This window comes from Coffea arabica, chromosome 7e, assembly GCF_036785885.1.
Source record: "Coffea arabica cultivar ET-39 chromosome 7e, Coffea Arabica ET-39 HiFi, whole genome shotgun sequence".
Classification (NCBI taxonomy): Eukaryota; Viridiplantae; Streptophyta; class Magnoliopsida; order Gentianales; family Rubiaceae; genus Coffea; species Coffea arabica.
This window is the reverse complement of record NC_092323.1, coordinates 13,151,047-13,168,722: the sequence shown is the minus strand read 5'-3', so window position 1 is coordinate 13,168,722 and position 17,676 is coordinate 13,151,047. Positions and strand designations below refer to the sequence as shown.

At 36.5% G+C, this 17,676-nt stretch overlaps 3 protein-coding genes and 2 non-coding genes across 7 annotated transcripts; 2 read left to right on the top strand and 3 right to left on the bottom strand.

Annotated features, from left to right (window-relative positions):
• Nucleotides 1-1,392: 1,392 nt before the first annotated feature.
• On the top strand, nucleotides 1,393-6,678 carry LOC113701261 (pentatricopeptide repeat-containing protein At4g39952, mitochondrial-like). Of its 3 annotated transcripts, XM_072060272.1 has the most exons (6): nucleotides 1,393-4,001; nucleotides 4,692-4,784; nucleotides 5,194-5,315; nucleotides 5,441-5,487; nucleotides 6,005-6,164; nucleotides 6,328-6,678. In XM_072060272.1, the coding sequence occupies exon 1, from the start codon at nucleotides 1,484-1,486 to the stop codon at nucleotides 3,809-3,811; it is 2,328 nt and encodes a 775-aa protein (XP_071916373.1). In that variant the 5' UTR covers nucleotides 1,393-1,483; the 3' UTR covers nucleotides 3,812-4,001; nucleotides 4,692-4,784; nucleotides 5,194-5,315; nucleotides 5,441-5,487; nucleotides 6,005-6,164; nucleotides 6,328-6,678. The 3 variants fall into 3 exon arrangements, with proteins under 3 accessions (XP_071916373.1, XP_027077627.1, XP_027077626.1); XM_027221826.2 differs by having other exon boundaries at nucleotides 6,005-6,678; XM_027221825.2 differs by having other exon boundaries at nucleotides 5,159-5,315; nucleotides 6,005-6,678.
• A 1,352-nt stretch (nucleotides 6,679-8,030) lies between these two features.
• LOC113702095 (uncharacterized) lies at nucleotides 8,031-11,840 on the top strand. Its single transcript, XM_027223080.2, has 4 exons — nucleotides 8,031-8,991; nucleotides 10,742-10,834; nucleotides 10,946-11,013; nucleotides 11,336-11,840. The coding sequence occupies exons 1-4, from the start codon at nucleotides 8,368-8,370 to the stop codon at nucleotides 11,496-11,498; spliced, it is 948 nt and encodes a 315-aa protein (XP_027078881.1). The 5' UTR covers nucleotides 8,031-8,367; the 3' UTR covers nucleotides 11,499-11,840.
• A 272-nt stretch (nucleotides 11,841-12,112) lies between these two features.
• On the bottom strand, nucleotides 12,113-13,464 carry LOC113702094 (uncharacterized). The gene is made up of 2 exons (XM_027223079.2): nucleotides 12,446-13,464; nucleotides 12,113-12,328 (listed from the first exon to the last, which is right to left on the bottom strand). The coding sequence occupies exons 1-2, from the start codon at nucleotides 13,329-13,331 to the stop codon at nucleotides 12,198-12,200; spliced, it is 1,017 nt and encodes a 338-aa protein (XP_027078880.1). The 5' UTR covers nucleotides 13,332-13,464; the 3' UTR covers nucleotides 12,113-12,197.
• Nucleotides 13,465-13,641: 177 nt separating this feature from the next.
• TRNAY-GUA (transfer RNA tyrosine (anticodon GUA)) lies at nucleotides 13,642-13,731 on the bottom strand. Its single transcript is given in 2 exon segments — nucleotides 13,642-13,677; nucleotides 13,695-13,731. It is a non-coding gene; the product is annotated as a tRNA-Tyr (tRNA).
• Nucleotides 13,732-14,149: 418 nt separating this feature from the next.
• On the bottom strand, nucleotides 14,150-14,234 carry TRNAM-CAU (transfer RNA methionine (anticodon CAU)). The gene is given in 2 exon segments: nucleotides 14,150-14,185; nucleotides 14,197-14,234. It is a non-coding gene; the product is annotated as a tRNA-Met (tRNA).
• Nucleotides 14,235-17,676: the final 3,442 nt, after the last annotated feature.

Genomic DNA, 17,676 nt, shown 5'->3' with positions numbered 1-17,676 from the left:
TGTACAATATTATACGTACACGAAATATTAACAAACAAAAGCAATCACGAAATATTAAAAAGGAATGCAATTATAGCACATTTAAAACTCTATTTTACGTACACGAAATATTAACAAACAAAAGCAATAACAACTTGACAACAACAAAAAAAAAAGGAAAAAAAGGGAGGAAAACAACATACTCTTAAAAGGCATAATAAATTATTATAGAAGTTGACAAGTTTAACTACTATTATAAAAGTAAAATAAGCATGAGTTTTTTATTTTAAATTTCTTTTTTCTTTTAAATAAAAATTTTAAAAATTGATTGAAAAAAAAAAATATATATATATATATGAGAATTTTGAATACAAATTAATCAATAAATTATTAACACGTCCAAATACAAATAGTTGGGCATATGTGTATTGAATATTGTATTTATTATTTTGAATTACTTTTAAACAAGTTGGGTATTGGGTACCAAAATAAAAAATTCAACCCGCCCAATGAATAAGTTGGGTTGTTCTTACCCAACCCAACAAAACCCATAACCCAATTGACCCAACCCATCCTTTAAAAATAATAGGCGGGTTGGGCGGGTTTTTTTTTTTTTTTTCTAGAGACGATAACTGTTGTATATCCTATTCTATTTTACACTAAGGGGGAGGGGGCGGACCTAAAGAGACCCAGAAATAACCCGGAGGGACTGAACCACCACCGGACCAAACGGGTGCACAACACACCTGCCTGGATTTTTTGAAGCAAAGTTTTTGGCTTTTTTACCAGTTCTATTATTCACCAATTAAGATGTTCTAGAAGAGAATCAATTTTCTGATGCGTCATTTCCTTTAATTATTGAATTATTTAATATTGTACATTTGATTCATATTATCCAATGATTATATGTTAGTTAAATTAAATGTTTAAATCCCTATGCAGCACAGGACATAAGATCAAATGTCCAGATTCCTATTATATTCTAACATTTAAATTATTTTAAATCATTTGTAGTTCTCGTGCATAGCACGAGAATCAAAGTTAGTTGTCATCTATTAAAATGATATATTAAGGGGGATTGGATTCGATAATAAAGTAGAAGGAATAGTGAGTAAGAGATTTTAAATTCATGTATTATTGTTTGAAAAAAAAAACGGTATATTGAGTTAAAATTTCTCAAACAATTATATTTTCGAGAGAGGAATGAATTGAGTGGTTTGGATGGAGGAAGTGTAGATGAGAGATTCAGATTCGAACTTTTTGACTTGCACTTAAAAAAAAAAAGGTAAAAAAACTATTATATTTCCGGGTAATGGGAGAAAAATAAAAGAAAAGAAAAGAAAAAAGAAATTCAGTTCAGAAAATCATGAAAAATAAAAAAATCCAACTAATTTAGTGCCACTTCACTTTCAAATGATTCGGCATGCTTAAATGATTTCATCCACTGTCCAATTTCAGACGACCAATTTTTCGCCTTGGTCCTCTCCTTCCGTGGCGCCACCAAATGCCCAAATTCAAATTCTCCTCTCTGTACAATCGCTTCTACTCCTCTTCAACCTCTGACATTGTATCTAACTACCTAAACTGCCGTATAAATTCTTTCCTGTCCAGCCAATTCTTGGACCTAAAATCCCTTCTCAAATTCCACTCCTACATTATCACAACTGGTCAAAGAAACAATCTTTTCATAGCCTCAAAGCTCATGTCAATCTATGCTGCACTCAATCACCTCGAGTCCTGCACCAAAATCTTTAGTTCCACAAAGTGTAAAGACCCTTTTCTTTGGAACTCAATTATCAAAGCCCATTTCTCCAATGGCAATTACTTACCAGCCCTTGAATTTTTCCACAAAATGCGATTTTCTGGCTTTTCCCCTGATCAATTTAGTATCCCTATGGTAGTTTCAGCATGTGCTGAACTTGGTTTGGTTCAGAATGGGATGAAAACTCATGCGTTGGTATCAAAATTGAATCTTTTTAATGGAAATTCTGCAGTTGGATCATCTTTTATATACATGTATGCCAAATGTGGTTACATGGATGATGCCTCTCTTATGTTTGATGAAATGCTGAATAAGGATGTTGTAGCCTGGACTGCACTTGTGGTTGGGTATGTACAGAATGGGGAAAGTGTGAAGGGGTTGGAGTGTGTCTGTGACATGCTTAAGATTGGTGGGGATGATGAGAGGCCAAATTTTCGGACACTGGAAGGTGGGTTCCAAGCTTGTGGGAATCTGAGTGCTTTGGTAGAGGGTAGGTGCTTGCATGGATTATCGGTAAAATTGGGAACCGACTGTTCTCATGCTGTTCAGTCGTCATTTTTGTCAATGTATTGCAAGTGCGGGTCTCTTGAGGAAGCACACCGTGCATTTTCTGAAATCGTCAATCTGGATCTCCTATCATGGACATTGATGATTGGTTTCTATGCAAAAATGGAAAGTCTGGATGTATGTCTACATATGTTTTTGGAAATGCTGGCTTCTGGGATTTATCCTGATGGTATTCTGATCAGTTGCGTGCTTTTGGCTTTCAGTAGTTCCATGAGGATATCTCAAGGAAAGGCTTTTCATGGTTTTATTTTAAGGAGAAATTATGATACAGGTCAGGTTGTCTATCACGGTTTGCTATCAATGTATTGTAAGTTTGGACTTTCGCACCTGGCAGAAAAGCTGCTTGAGAGGGTGCATGGAACGGATACCGAGTCATGGAACCTTATTGTGGCTGGCTTTTGCAAATCAAGACTAGAATCTAAGTGCATTGAAATGTTCAGAAAAATGCAACATCTGGAAATTGAATATAATTTGAACTGCTTGATGTCTGTGATTTCTTCCTGCTCTCGCCTGGAGGCAACCCTTTTAGGCAGGTCATTGCACTGCCATGCGATAAAAAGTTTAGCATGTGAGAGTGTTTCTGTTGCGAATTCACTCATAGACATGTATGGTAAAAGTGGGAATTTGAATTCTGCAAGGAGAATATTTTCTAGGACACAGAAAGATACTGTCACGTGGAATGTGTTAATTTCATCTTATGCTCATAATGGATATTCTTCTGAGGCTTTAGCCCTCTTTAATCAAATGGTTTTGGAAGGAACCAAACCTAACACAGCTACACTGGTAACTTTGCTCTCTGCTTGTTCCCAGCTTGCATCTTTGGAAAAAGGAGAGCAGATTCATAATTACATTGAGGAAGTAGGGTTTGAATCTAGTTTGTCACTTGATACTGCACTTGTAGATATGTATGCAAAATGTGGGCAACTTATCAAATCCAGAGAAGTATTTGACTTGATGAATACGAAAGATGTTATTTCCTATAACGTGATGATCTCAGGATATGGGGTGCATGGAGATGTAAAATCAGCAATTGAGATTTTTGAACAAATGGAGCAATCAAATAATAGGCCAAATGAACTTACCTTTCTTGCTATTATTTCAGCATGTACTCATGCAGGATTGGTCGAAGAAGGAAAATATCTTTTTAATAGAATGAAAGAGTATTCTCTAAGACCGACACTGAAGCACTATGCCTGCCTGGTGGATCTTCTTGGTCGTGCAGGTAGTCTGCTTGAAGCTGAAGAAGTAATATTGTCAATGCCTATTCCTCCTGATGCGGGAATGTGGGGTGCTTTATTAAGTGCTTGCAAATCTCATAATGATACTGAAATGGGTATAAGGATTGCAAAGCATGCTATTGAATCTGACCCGGACAATGATGGTTATTACGTGATAATCTCCGACCTCTATAGTTCTATAGGGTTGTGGGAAAAGGTAGAAAGGGTGAGAGATACTATGAAGGAAAGACAAGTGAGAAAGAGAGTTGGTTGGAGTGCATTATAACTTATTGGAAGGAATAAAGAGTTGGAGGGAGATCCTTGGGTTCCAGTTATTCTGTGTAAAATTGTTTGAGCGCTACATCTCTTTTTCTTCTGTATTAAGTTCAGACTTCTGAGTTCTGTAGCCTTTCTGACCTCTTTGCACCTCGGCGTCAGAGGTTGCTAACTAATTTGTGCAACGAGATGATTTGCAGGTAACATTTTTCTTTGCTCAATTTAGTTCTTCAAAATTGATACCATAAATAATTTGTGACCACTAGTAGAACTTTTCTCATGCTTGATACATATTATCTTTCTGTACTTCACTGAAGTTAGTATTTTACCCCTTGTATGAGTGTTAAGATGGCATGATATCATAATCCTTACTCAGATGTTCTTTTCCATACTATAGTATCCTGAATGGGGCTGTAATTTACCTTTGGTTCATTTTCTGATCAAGAATGGGTTCAAGCTGTTGACCAAAGTAAATTATGCTGTATTGCTTACACATTCAGTTCAGATATATTTGCTCTATCATGCCATCGTTGAATAAAATGGAGAAATTTCCTTCATTTGGATGTCTTTATTCTGCAGGCTGCACATCAAGCGTGAAATGCTAAATTCATTTACCATCATAATATTCTAAATGGTCCCCTCGAAATTCTACAAACAAAAGGCTAGTCATTAGAATAATGGAAAAGGGAGACAGACACAATTTGATGCACACTTGCATGACATGATGAAGTCAAAAGAGTATTTTGTAGATAAAAAATGTAAAAGAGAATGTGAATGGTTTTAAATGTCTTACATTTTTAAGAAGTAAACATGAGGAAACATACTGGTGGTTGCAATTTGTTGCAGTTCCTATTGTTAAGGACTGATCAGGGTATTCACTCCTCTTACAGGCAAAGAATGCTTCACTAAATGCTGAGGTTGAATATCTTACTTCTGGCTGAGTACATGCAGCCAAGCTGTCCTTCGCATGTTCTAGATAAAAGGTTATAAGCCTGTCTCTTAGAGATATTATATTTACTTGTGTTGCTATTTTCACTACATGATATTGGTATCAGGGAGGTAGGGCAATAATCAATATTACTTGCATTTATCCATGAAGCTACACTTATGGTTACAGGAGATTGGCTAAAAATAAAGTCAAAATGCTCAGTTGAAATTGTTGCTTCAGCCAAGTATACCACCTATTTTGGAATCATGCAGGAATTAAAAATTTAAAAGTTCTTGATTTCTCGGGATATTGTTTTAGGAATATGAAAATTGGTAGTGTTTGATGCTTGTCGTTCTGCTAGTCTTGAGTCTCGTATGATCTGTCAATTATTTGAATGTTGTTTATACCTGTGATATGGTACTTTCCCAGATTCAAAGTGATCTGTTTGGCTCGCTGCATCTCAGGCCTGCATCATCTGATGAAGAAAAGCAGACATTTGTACTTCAGACAAATAGAGACTGCAAAGTGTTGAACACCAGAAATTCATGATTTTTATTTTATCATGTCATTGCACTGTGACGTGAAGGTTGGTATGATGGTGTTGTTATGTTACTGAAACTGCAAGATTACAAAATTGTCATGTTCATCAAATTTCTTTTACTTCATAGTTTGTTGTGCTTCGTCATGACATGTATTCCATGCAATGTGCAGGCATTTGGTGCTTGCTACTCTTGCAATAACATGCTTCCTGATGAAAGGTAAAAAGGTTTTCTTATATTCAAATTTTGATATCGAGTCATCGTTAATTCTAAGAGGCTTGGCTTCAGCTTTTCCTTGTTTCTCCTTTTTATCTTCTTCCATAAGAAGGGGGAGTGGTAGATTTAGTTTGTGTGCTTAAAACACCTTTTGATTTAATGTTTGTGGAAAACCACTTTCTGTGTCTCTACCAGAGTACATACCTGATTTATTTCCTTAGGCTAAAAGAAAACTTTTGTATTTCTTCTCTCTCTCTCTCCCTCCCCCCCCCCCCTCCCCCACAAAAAAAAGAAAAAAGAAAAAAGAAAAACCTCCTTTCTTTTGTATGATGTCAAGGAATTGGTGACTGGTGATGATACTTTGGAAACATTACCTTGTTTTCTTCATTCAGGATAACCAATCAGCCTTTTCTCTCTTCGTGTTAGTGCTTTTAGGTATTGTGATGCACGCCATGATAAAATTGGTGATTCATTTGATAGTACGAAAGAAAAAATCTTTTACCCTAATTGCCATTTGCAGTTGGTCCAACATCTAGAAAATTCACAACAAAAAAGGGTGTCAGATACCCAAGGTTTATTGCAAGCAAGAATGCCTTGGAGCAAGGGTAGTACCCAGTGTGCCTGTTCAAGAGTACCCAGAAGTTGTTTTGCGGTGATGGAGCTGATCTACTTACTTCAAGGTCAAATTATCATTCCTCTACATTCCCCCATGGGGACAAGTGATCCATGTTGAACCGATTTATAAGGGGCAAATTCACTCTCAAGGAACTAAAATTGAGCCTAATTTTCATGTTGCTGCAATGATTTATGTATGTTGATTTGCATGTCTTTTTAGTTGTATAGGTGTGTGGGGATAGACACAGCAACAGCTGTTGCATTCCAAAAATTTCGGGCTGACTAATCGGGATGACAACATGAATGTTAATTAGTTCAAGAAATTGATTAGACGTCAAGATCACTGGTTCTTGAGAGGTGTCATGTCAGCTGCAGAGTAACTGTTTGTTGAACTACAACTCTACGAGGACATTTGCTGTAGGTGAGCAACCCTGTACTGCATTTGACTCGGAAAATCCTAGTTTGATTATCTACTAGAAAATCCTGGTTTGATTATCTACTAGATTTTCTGTGTAATATCTAGTACCGCATAAATAGATAATATGGAGTTTTGACGGTGCTCCATGCCTTTTTGTTCTCTGTCTTTTTTTCAGAGTATGGTTTCCTATTTACCTTCTCAGAAATGAAGCGTTTTATCAATTACACTGCTTTTCATTGTGTAACGTGGCTCCGTGCCGTGTCATCTAAACGGAAATTCCCATACTTTGCTTGAGAATTTTGTGCGAAAGGAAGGGGTTGGTGAACGGAAAGTCTTCTCCAATCAATTGCTTCCATAAATCAACTTGCTCAATTTAAGTTGCTTTTAGTAGTTTAAATAGGAGGAAGAGACAAAGGGAACAGAAATTATTAATGCAAAAAAAGAGGAAAAGGAACTCCAATGGACAAATAAAGTGGTGTATGGGTATTCGAACAGCGAATCTCTTGCGTTTTCTTCCAAGCCGACAAAAAGAATGTGCTGTTTCCAACCACTTAAGGCCAAAATGGTCAAAGCATAGGAACTCATTAATTACTTTTATTTTTAACTCCAATTTTTTTTTCCCGTGAGAAAATTTGCCAGAAAGAGAGGACATTTGCGATCTGTCTAATTAAGGGTCGCCATTGTCAAGATTCTTCTGTTTCCTCACAGAAAAATAAAGAATAAAAGGAAAACAAAAATGCAAAATTCTTCCGTCTGAGGGAAAGGAATAAAGAATACAGGGAAATGTGAAGCTGTCTCCCCATGTCCAGTTACAGCCATCAAAGTAGACATTTCTTTGTCTTAAAGGAATATCAAAGTAGTCTTTGCCAACCATATAACTTTTGCTTGAGAATATTGGCATTAAGTGATAGTATAGAAATTCAAAATTAATTAAATATATGAAATGACAGGATTTGTTTGGATAGCCATTATTTTTTTAAATATATACTTTGCTTGCATTACAATTACAATTTTCAATCAATTTTTTATCTTATCAATAATCTTTTTATTTTACTTATATTTATATCATAAAAAGTGTTATAGTAATTATTTTAAATAATCTACTATTCAAACACACTCAATGATATATAAATGGACAATTTTCATTCTTTCAATTTTATACTACTTACTAACATGAATAGGGAAACAAATTTGCAATGGGATAATAGTATGTAAATTAAAGGAAAATGCTATTCGCTCTAATTTTCTATAATACCACTATCTCTATCTTTTCTATCATATAATCTAATAAATAAAAATCATATAATATAAATGTTAATGGGAGTGCCATTATAAAAAAATGGAATGTAATTAACATTTGCCAAATAAAGTGGAATGCAATTAATTTTTGCCAAATTAGGTGTAACAGCCATTGCAATAACGGTTCAAATATAGCTATTTTTATTTTTATTTCACTCAAATGATTTTATTTTATTGTGTTTTTTGGTTCAAATGATTGAACAAACATTTTCCCTGTGTTTCCAAGATGAAGAGGAAATCCTATTCATCATCTCCACTAACTTTTTTAGTCCCTCGTTTTAAGCTTCAGTCTTTTGGTCTTTATAGCCGAAACCACAGTCCAGCTAACGAGGAAAAGTCCACACGTCTGCAAAACAGGAAAAGGAGCACCTTTTTTTTACCTGTAATCTAGGAAAGTCTCTTAGATTACCCGAATTTTGACGAGTCCCAAGAATCACTCAACCACAGAAGTTTTTTCCCCCATTTTTCTCCTAGAATCCAATCACCACCTCTCCAAGCACGGAAGCGCTTGTCTGATCATCCGACCAATCAGAGTTGCACTGGTGGTTGAAATGGCCAGGTGTTTCAGCTTTTCTTCATCAAGAAATTCATGCTTCAAATTCTCTTTTTCCCTTGCAGGACTAGAGTCATCCACCAAAGATCTTGGTGACGGAACGATCATGCACTTTTGGATCCCCAAAACCCACAAAGACAAAAAGCCCAATTTGCTTTTGATCCATGGCCTTGGAACGAATGCAATGTGGCAATGGGATGAGTTCATCTCACCACTATCTTCAAAATTCAATATTTATTTGCCAGACTTGCTATTCTTTGGTGATTCTTACACCGCTAGGCCTGAAAGATCAGAGGCTTTTCAAGCTCAGTGTGTGATGAGGACCATGGAGGCTCTTGGGGTCAAGAAAATGAGTGTTGTGGGAATCAGCTATGGGGGGTTTGTGGGATATAACTTGGCTGTGCAATTCCCTGAGGCTGTTGAGAAGTTAGTGCTTGGTTGTGCTGGGGTGTGCTTGGAAGAGAAGGATATGGAGGAGGGAATGTTTCTAGTGAAGAGTGTGGAGGATGCTGTTAGTATTTTGTTGCCTCAGACTCCTGAGAAGTTGAGGGAATTGATGAAGATTTCCTTTCATAAGCCTCAAAAGAGTGTGCCGTCTTGTTTCCTCAATGATTTCATTCATGTAAGTATGCTTGGACTTTCATTTGCTAGTATCTTTGTTGTGGAATTGGTTATTAGAATGATTGAAGGATTGGATTTTGATCAACTTATTGTAGATGGCAAGAGCTTGAAAGTTACGGATCATTGTTTTTTGCTTTGGGTTTTCATTGCTGTTTTATTTGCTGTGCAATTATTTATTATACTGACATTAAGATTTGATTTTGATAGACTTTTTGAGGATTGTAATAGCTTAAAAGTAAATGATAAGGTTTGTGGTTTAGGGTTTCATTTCAATCTGTGCGAATTTGGGACTAGAGAAGCTAGGTTTCGGGATATCACTGTTAATTAACATTGTGTTTGCTAAAATTAGGGCCTCTGGTGGACATTTAAAGCTTAAAGTAATGCAATTTATCTGCCACAATAGATTCTAATGAGGCACACTCATGATTTATCGTAAGTAGAAAGAGAGAAATATCACATATTGTTTCATCTGAATCTGTTTCCTGAAACTCATTTTGCTGGTATGGCATGAATTTTGGGATTAATCTCAGTCCTTGATATTTGGCCTATTGCTAAAACGCTCTTTTAAGTTTTGTCCCACAATTGCAGTGTGGATGCTCAAGAAGTAATGCCTTCCATGTTACAGTTGTCAAAGCAAGATGCTTAAGCATATTGTTGATGAAATTGTATTTTAATCAAAAGACTGATGTTTTCTCACTAATGACAATGAGAAGCACTAGATTTCCCCAAGTTACTGGTTAAGTAAATTATGTGTATTCGCTTGGTGCATGACATTACTAGACATAATCAGTTAGATAATCCTTCAGGTTTTTATCTTGTTGCTGCACAAATTCAGCTAAACAATCTTTTTTGCTTCTCCTATTTGCCTCTTATTCATTATTTATCTGCAGTTTTGGAGTATAGTATTCAGCCTCAATCTCCATCTGAAATTCTCTGTAGAGATCTTATGAATAGTGGCATTTTCTGCAAGTATTGCTTTATATGGTTTCTCATTGTCTTGCTTCTCTGGACACTTGAGAATTACATGTCGGTTAACAGATTCTGTTCTAGCTGTGAATTTCTGTCGATCTGTAAAATGATGCAAAATTTTTATCCCCATCATATTTGATTGTTGTTTGTGTTGGTCCTTATGAAGTTACGTGTTCCTTAGGCTTATGAAGCCAGACGTCTAATGTACAGCTTTCTCTGAAGAATTCCTAGCTTGCCTCCATATGTCCCTTTGTATCTTTGTTTCAGAACCATCTTCCTTTGAGGTACATAGGCTTGGTTACTCTGTGATACAGAATCGTAATATGAATGACAATGTCCTCTATTAAAATTTTCCGCTTAACACGTTACTGCTAATTATGGAGAAAAAGCAAATTAGGCACCAGTGAAAGCATATGATTAGGAAACTGAGTGCAGTTCCAATTTCTATCAGCTAAAAGGTAATGCTATATGGAATGCTTGCTTGCCTGACAAAAGAATGTCCTATCAGAAACATCTTAGATGAGTTTCATTCCAGATTTGCCATTGAAACAAACTTTCTGTTCAATTTCATGATGAATCAGATAAACCGTGATAAGAATTCATCCATAGTCTTAACGAAGTATGGAATTTACACAATTTTGTGGCCTTAACATGTCAAAGCACTCGGGTGAATATCGTTCTTCATTGTGAGATTATGAGGTCATTTGACACTCTTTATTGATGCTCAGATGAATTTTACATTTCTACCTGAAGTTCATTGTGCATGTATGGTGTTTGTGCAGACGATGTGTGTAGAAAATCGGCAGGAAAAGATTGAGTTAATACAGGCATTGTACAAAGGGAGAAAGCTTGCAGATCTTCCTAAGATTACTCATGTTTGTTCCCTATCTTATTCTAACTTCTAAGCTGAAGTATGCACAGCAGTTCTGCTGCAATTTTAACTTATCTAAGCACTATTTACTTGGTAAGTTGTCTGCTTCCTGCAGCCCACATTGATTATTTGGGGTGAACATGACCAAATATTCCCGCTGGAATTGGGGCACAGATTCAAAAGGTCAGTTTTGTGAATCTTACTCTTAAATTTTCGAATTTGATTTATTACAATTAGGAGATGGATGAACGTGGGAAAGACAAATTAGCATAAAATTTCACAAACTAAAATCTGCAGGTCTGTGACAATTAACGTCTATATGAGCAACAGATTTTTGACTTAGAGCATGAGCATACAGTCTGATTCATGCATACCATCTCATATACTTTTATAGTTGTTCTTTTTCTCTATTCTTTGACTTCAACAGACTTGATGTTTTTATAACTTAATTGCAACTCCGAGCTTCTTATTGAACAAACTTTAATTTTCTAAAAAACTTGTACAGGCATCTGGGCGAGAATGCAGAACTGTTAATAATAAAGAATGCAGGTCATGCATTCAATATAGAGGCGTCCAAGGAACTATGCAAACACTTGAAATCATTCCTTGTTAATCCTCTCACACCATCTAAGAAGGAAATAAATGGCAGCAGCCACAAGAAAGATTGAGAGAATGCTGCAAATAGGATTGGGAGATGCCGATATCCTATTCTTCTTTGAGTAGTTATTACTCCAAATTGTGGGTAAACACCACCAATATTGTTTACAGAACTCCTTCTCGTGCCACATTTGTTCTGTAATACCAGCTTTGGGATGGAGATAGTTATGAAGTATCTATAGCGTTGTTGTTAATCTTTATCCCATGGCTGAATTTTTGAGATTATTAGCCAGATAGATGTTTGAGCTGGAACAAGTACCAGAATCGTGAAAACAAGCAGCAGTACATGTTCCGAGCCTAGTTGTACTATTTTCTATGTTCTGAAAGATCACATTTGCATGCTTTTCTCGACATATTTGCTAGGACATAACGCATCATTTTGATGGTAAAAGGTAACAGGATTTGCTACCCACTGACTGTAATAGCGAAATTGAGGGATTGCAGACGAGCAAAAACGCTGAAAGTGTTAAGGTTTGATCCTCTAGTGATCTAGTATCCCTAACAAACCAAACTTTTTGGCAGAACCTTGGGATTTATTAGCTAGGTAATAAGTTTCTTTGCAGACGGAATTTATTCCATGTTTAAATCTCTGATCTGCCTTATGTGCGTATCAGATGCAGATCCATGAATTGCTCCTCATCTTAATGAGCTAATGTTCTTATTCCTTTCACTTTTGACATTTCTTTCGATCAAGAAAAGCTAGAATCGATTCAAGAAATTTTTAAGTACATAAAGCAGAAGAAAAAGGTGAGGATACAACATCGACTCTTCAGTTTTGCTTGCTCATGAGCTATTTGACAGAAGATCATTAGAACCGCCAAAATACCCCACCAAACTTTCCCTGTAAAGCCAAAAAAAATAAATCAATGAATAAAAATAAACATCCCAAGATAATAAATGCAAAACTGTACAAACCTCAATAGAAGAATCACTAAAATAGTAGAGAGAATTAACTTACAACTTAAATGAGAAGTTGAGCTCACAGAAAGCCACTGGCCATTAAGGTAGTTGTAGCAATCTGTAGTTGTATTAACACCACCATTTTGACAAACACAAACAAAAGAGTTATGTGGAGGAGCGTATCCACACACCCCACCACTTAGTTCACAGGCACGGCAACTTGGAGCAGTATTATAGCTATCCAATCCACCAAGATTGTACTTCAAGACCATACCATACTCCCACTGCATAGGGTCAGATGGCACATCCCCTAGTGACACAACTGAAGTATAGCCAGCACAGTTTAGTTCATGCAGGTTGAATTCATCCCTCGAGTCGAGATTCGCCGGAGAGTACACGCAGCAAGTGTTGGTAGAAGGAAAGAGAGGCAAGCCGAGGTCGACGACGGCCGGACATGTGTAGATTGAGGCACAGAGGTAGGTTGAAGAAGGATCACAGATGAGGGTGTTGAAGTCCTTCATGGTGAGGAATGATATGGAAGGATCGCATGATAACAGGATGAAGATTGATGGGCCAAGTTGGAATGGGCTGGCCCAGTCCAGGCCCAAGATGGTTGGGCAGGTTTGCATGAAGGTGCAATTTGACATGCATGGAGGTGAGATGGTTATGGTTGAAGAAGAATAGGATATGGAGGTTATGGGGTATGAGCCAGTGTGGGTGGTGAGGAGGAGCCGGTCACCGGTGGCCGTGGCCGTGCACGCGACGAACGGGTGGAATCGTGGCGAGCCGCAGCCGTAGCCGGTGCCTAAAGGGTACTTCACCTCTAATGAACCACACTTGGTCAGGCAAGCCGGATTTGGAGCCAATATGCACCATGGTCCAAAGGATATGATGAAGGAGTAATAGATGATTTTAGGGAAGATGAAAGAAAGTAGGGAATACATGTTATGTGATGAAGCGGAATAGTTGATAAATGATTCTTGATAGTAAAAATGTATGTTGTTACTTTGTAGTATTGTGGGTTGTGGGAGTGTGTTTGTTTAATTTTAGAACAAAATTGGACAGCTTGCATTGTGCTTTTGATAGAGGGAAGAAGGGATAAGTGAAGTAGTATTATAGAGTTGTGGATATTGGAATATATGTGGCATCTCTTTAATGCGGGGCATCGCAATTGGGCAATTGGATTGTTGAAGGAATTTTGACTTGGGTTTTGACATCGAGAATCTCTTCTTTCTTTTTTTTGAAAAAAAAAAATCCGACCTGCCGGATTCGAACCAGCGACCTAAGGATATCTGACGTTCATAACACTACAGTCCTCCGCTCTACCAACTGAGCTAAGGTTGGAATTGTGCAAGTGTTTTGCACAAATGATAGAAAAGTAAAAAACTACAAAGTTGCATTTACTTCGTACCTGTTCACCACATAAAGCTATCTAAATAAAATTGTCAGGTTAATCTAGCAAAGTTCTTAATTTGTAGTTCTTATATCCTTCAAAGGGAAAAAAATAGTTCTTATATTAGAGCATGCCATCTTATTATTTTGACATATGAAAATAGGATAATATTGCACAATACACTAGTACTACTAATTTTGAAGAGTTGCTATGTCAATTCACTCCCAAAGGGGCGGCCCAAATGTAGGGATGAAAAAAGCCTATGAAACAAGTGTTTTTTTCATCAAAATGACAAGGGAATGTCTAGAATGCCAAAATGGCCCACGGCACAAAACACCAGAAGTAGAACGAAATGGAGAAAAATGGCATTGGGGTGAGAGAGGCTCGAACTCTCGACCTCAGGATAACTCAGAAGCTATGAGACCTACGCGCTAGCCAACTGCGCCACCACCCCGTACTTCTGTTACATGACATTAGCAAACTATATAAGCGCTTTTGATTAGACCTTCTCAGAGGCAACAAAAATGAAATGGCAACTTTTTGATGAAAAAAAAAGGGGGAAATTCTTTGTGTTGTGTTCATTCTCACAAATTTAATGCTACTGAAAAATTAAAATAATCCTAATGAGCACAAATCTATTGAAGTTACAATCTTCTCTCATAGAATTTTACCTGGATAATAAGAAACTGAAAATTTTCTATTAAAACACAATAATGGCAATGAAAACATAGGGTCGAACTCAATAAACCTTATATGGATTTTTGTGGGGCCAGAATACCCATCTCGGTTCGGATGTGCTATCGAGGCGAGGTTCCTTGCTTCGGATTTCGAATCAGCAGTTTGAAAAGTTTCATCAGTCATCCAATATCCAACTATCATGAAGTGATTGATGTGACTCACGCTGCCTGATGTAAATTTCTGTCAATTTCCTTGACACACCTACTCTTCTCTCAGTCGACCTATGGCCACCCTCTGGCCCTCAAAGGCTGTTCGGACACTAATAAATCCGTGCACTCTATTACCCTATAAATACCCTTCTCCCATGCACTTTTGAGGTAACAAATACCCTTAATACTCTTCATCTTTCAGTTTCCAGACCATTGCACTCGCTAATTTAAGCATTGGGATAATGACAATTGGTCTGCTGATCAGCAAAGGAAGGCCAGCAAATAACAGGCCCTCCAGCACAAATAGTTTCTAATGTGGAGTTCCATCCACGATGTCAAAAATGCACCAACAGCTGAGTCCTCCAACACTTTGTCCTCTGCACACTAGCTTGTTAACATCCCTCTATCTTGAATCTCCTCCAGGCACAACGTCAAGCTGATCGATCCACAGGAACTGTTGCTTGCTATTTGCAAGTCCCCAAGCAAATTCTTTGAAATTAATGACGGTCACTCATCAGTGTTGGACTTCCATAATTAACATAAACAACTGAGTTAGGTGCTCTTTGATCTAGCCACTCAAAAACTTTTGAATCAGGCTTTCAAAAACTTGAATTCAGGGAATCAACTTGGCTTTCAGGAACAATATGCTTATCTAGAAATGGTAAAGGGACCATTGTATAGATGCTTGGGAAATTGAACTTACAGATAATTACCTTTAATGCTTCTTTTTCTAGTTCATCAAAGGTACTGAAGATTATTGCTGGAGCTTTTAGACAACTCTCTGCTTTCTCACCCAGATGTGACCTCATCGGGATCAATTGCTTTGAAAAAGCTTGGAAGGCCCCTGAATTTTACGTTGCTCATGCCACAAATTTAATCAACAGGTTTATCAAGGGTACCATATGTGAGGAAATCGTAATCTAGGATAGGAAAACGAATTGGTTTTTCAAAATTGTGGAATAATTATATCAGCACTAGAAGGAAATAAACTTTATAATTGTCTAATATGTGAATAGCCCTCGTGATGAGGAAGCTATTGTTTTACCATTTCATTTGGGTTAATCACACTTTGCCCTTTGTGCTTTAGAGAGAATAACGCGTTACCACTTTCAACTTGAAATATATATACTTTGCCCCCCAAGGTAAAGGCGTTAACTCTTTTAACACTGATAGGTCACATGAACATTTTTACACCTAAATTAACCCTGTGAAAAAGTGTGCCTTTCCAAAGTTCACGGAGCCAAATGTACATGTCTTTAGCATTTGCGGTAGTAAAGTGTTATTATATCCAAAGAATAGAGACTTTAGAAACATAATCCAATATTTTTCTTTTGTGCTGGATAACCTTATTTGTCCTAATATTCATTGAAAATTATAAGTATTAACCTTTATCAAGATCTTTGATGTAAAGCGTTGATAAAAGAAATGAGGTATTTTTAAAAAAATTAATAAATTTGGTGTCAACAATCTTTTTCGTTATTCTTAGGCAGTGTTTCAAACTTTTTATTTGAAAGCATTTTTTTTTTGAGATTTATATTCCAAAAGATAAAAATAAATGAAATATTACTAAAATTTGATGATTATATTTATATGATTATATTAAAGGTTTAATATCAAAACCTCCCTTGAGGTTTTCTCTAATGGTCTATTGGGATTAATATCTGGCCCATTGGGATTTATTGAGACTTTCGTGATTTTTGGCTCGTTGGGACCTATTAAGGCCTTTGTGATTCTGGTTTGCTTGGATTTGTTAAGACTTTTTGTGTGTGTATATATATATATATATATATTATCTCATTGGGATCAATTGAGACTTTTGTAATTTGCCCATTGGGACTCATTGAGATTTTTTTAACATTGACTCATAAGGGCTTCAAAGGAGAAGGTGAAGCAAATTTATTAGGGTAAAATACACTAAACCCTCTTATGGTTTGGGTTATTGTCATAAAACTTTCTCATTGTTTAAAAACCCCCAAAGAGCCGGCTCTTGGTTTGGACTAATTTGGGTAACGAACAGAAATCATCCAATTTGACGAAAAAATATGAAATTCCTATATTAACCTTGTTTCAACCTATACTAAAAGTTAGTTTAGGGTTTACATAAGATTTTAAAAACTTTTTCACTTTATTTGAGAATAAAGAAACATCAAGTGGCTCATTTGAAAATTTCAAAACTTATCTTCTTCTCCAAATCTCCACTTTTTCCTTCAACAATAGTAGAACAGCCACCAATTACCACAACCACTATTCAACTAAATCCAAATCAAGACAAGACCGAAATTTTACTTTCTTAATTCTCTCAAATCTTGCATATTCATGGAGGAATTTATCACTGTTATCATTCCATGGGTAATCTTGTAAGTCTAGCATCTAAGCTCCTTCTATGGGTGATTTATCTGTGGTTTCTTTCTTAACTATAATGCAAATGTCCGAATGGAGATGAACTAAACAACATTATTGCCACTAATTTTCTTTGAAAACAACCTGCATACCAGAAAAATTCGCTAATTTCACTAAAATAAATTCCCTAAATTTGCCATTATCCTACTTAGTACTGCTGCCAGAAAAACTTACGGCTACCCAACTTTCAAAATTTCCCCAACAAATCGACAACAGCAATGAGAACTAGCAAAAGCCCAAGTTGATTTATCTGCAATTAAAGAAGGGGGTCTTCTGCACAATCGTAGCCGTTGGACGAGATTCCTAAATCATGCATTCTGTTTAGATGGACTCAGCAAGCAAAGCCAGCAGAAAAAAAACATATATGCTATTCAACTTGAAGATTCAACAATTCAAACAGCTCGATTTGGTGCTTTATGTGCATTAAGTAATCAAATGTGTTTTTATGCAGTTAAGGCACAGCAAGGATATGATGAAGCTAGAGATTGCATTATAAATTCAGCATCTCGTTTCAAAAATCTTTGGGTGAATGATGCATCTCTAGTGCATAAAGCTAAACGAAAGGATAATATGATGGATAAGTCCACAAAGAGGAGTGATTTTGATGTT

Bases quoted from the DNA above. Each gene is read 5' to 3' on its own strand.
- LOC113701261 (XM_072060272.1), top strand. From the start codon at position 1,484: ATGCCCAAATTCAAATTCTCCTCTCTGTACAATCGCTTCTACTCCTCT.
- LOC113702095 (XM_027223080.2), top strand. From the start codon at position 8,368: ATGGCCAGGTGTTTCAGCTTTTCTTCATCAAGAAATTCATGCTTCAAA. The intron at 8,992-10,741 runs GTAAGTATGCTT...GTGTTTGTGCAG, and splicing joins TCCTCAATGATTTCATTCAT to ACGATGTGTGTAGAAAATCG. The intron at 11,014-11,335 runs GTCAGTTTTGTG...AAACTTGTACAG, and splicing joins TTGGGGCACAGATTCAAAAG to GCATCTGGGCGAGAATGCAG.
- LOC113702094 (XM_027223079.2), bottom strand. From the start codon at position 13,331: ATGTATTCCCTACTTTCTTTCATCTTCCCTAAAATCATCTATTACTCC. The intron at 12,329-12,445 runs GTAAGTTAATTC...TTGGCTTTACAG, and splicing joins CTCAACTTCTCATTTAAGTT to GGAAAGTTTGGTGGGGTATT.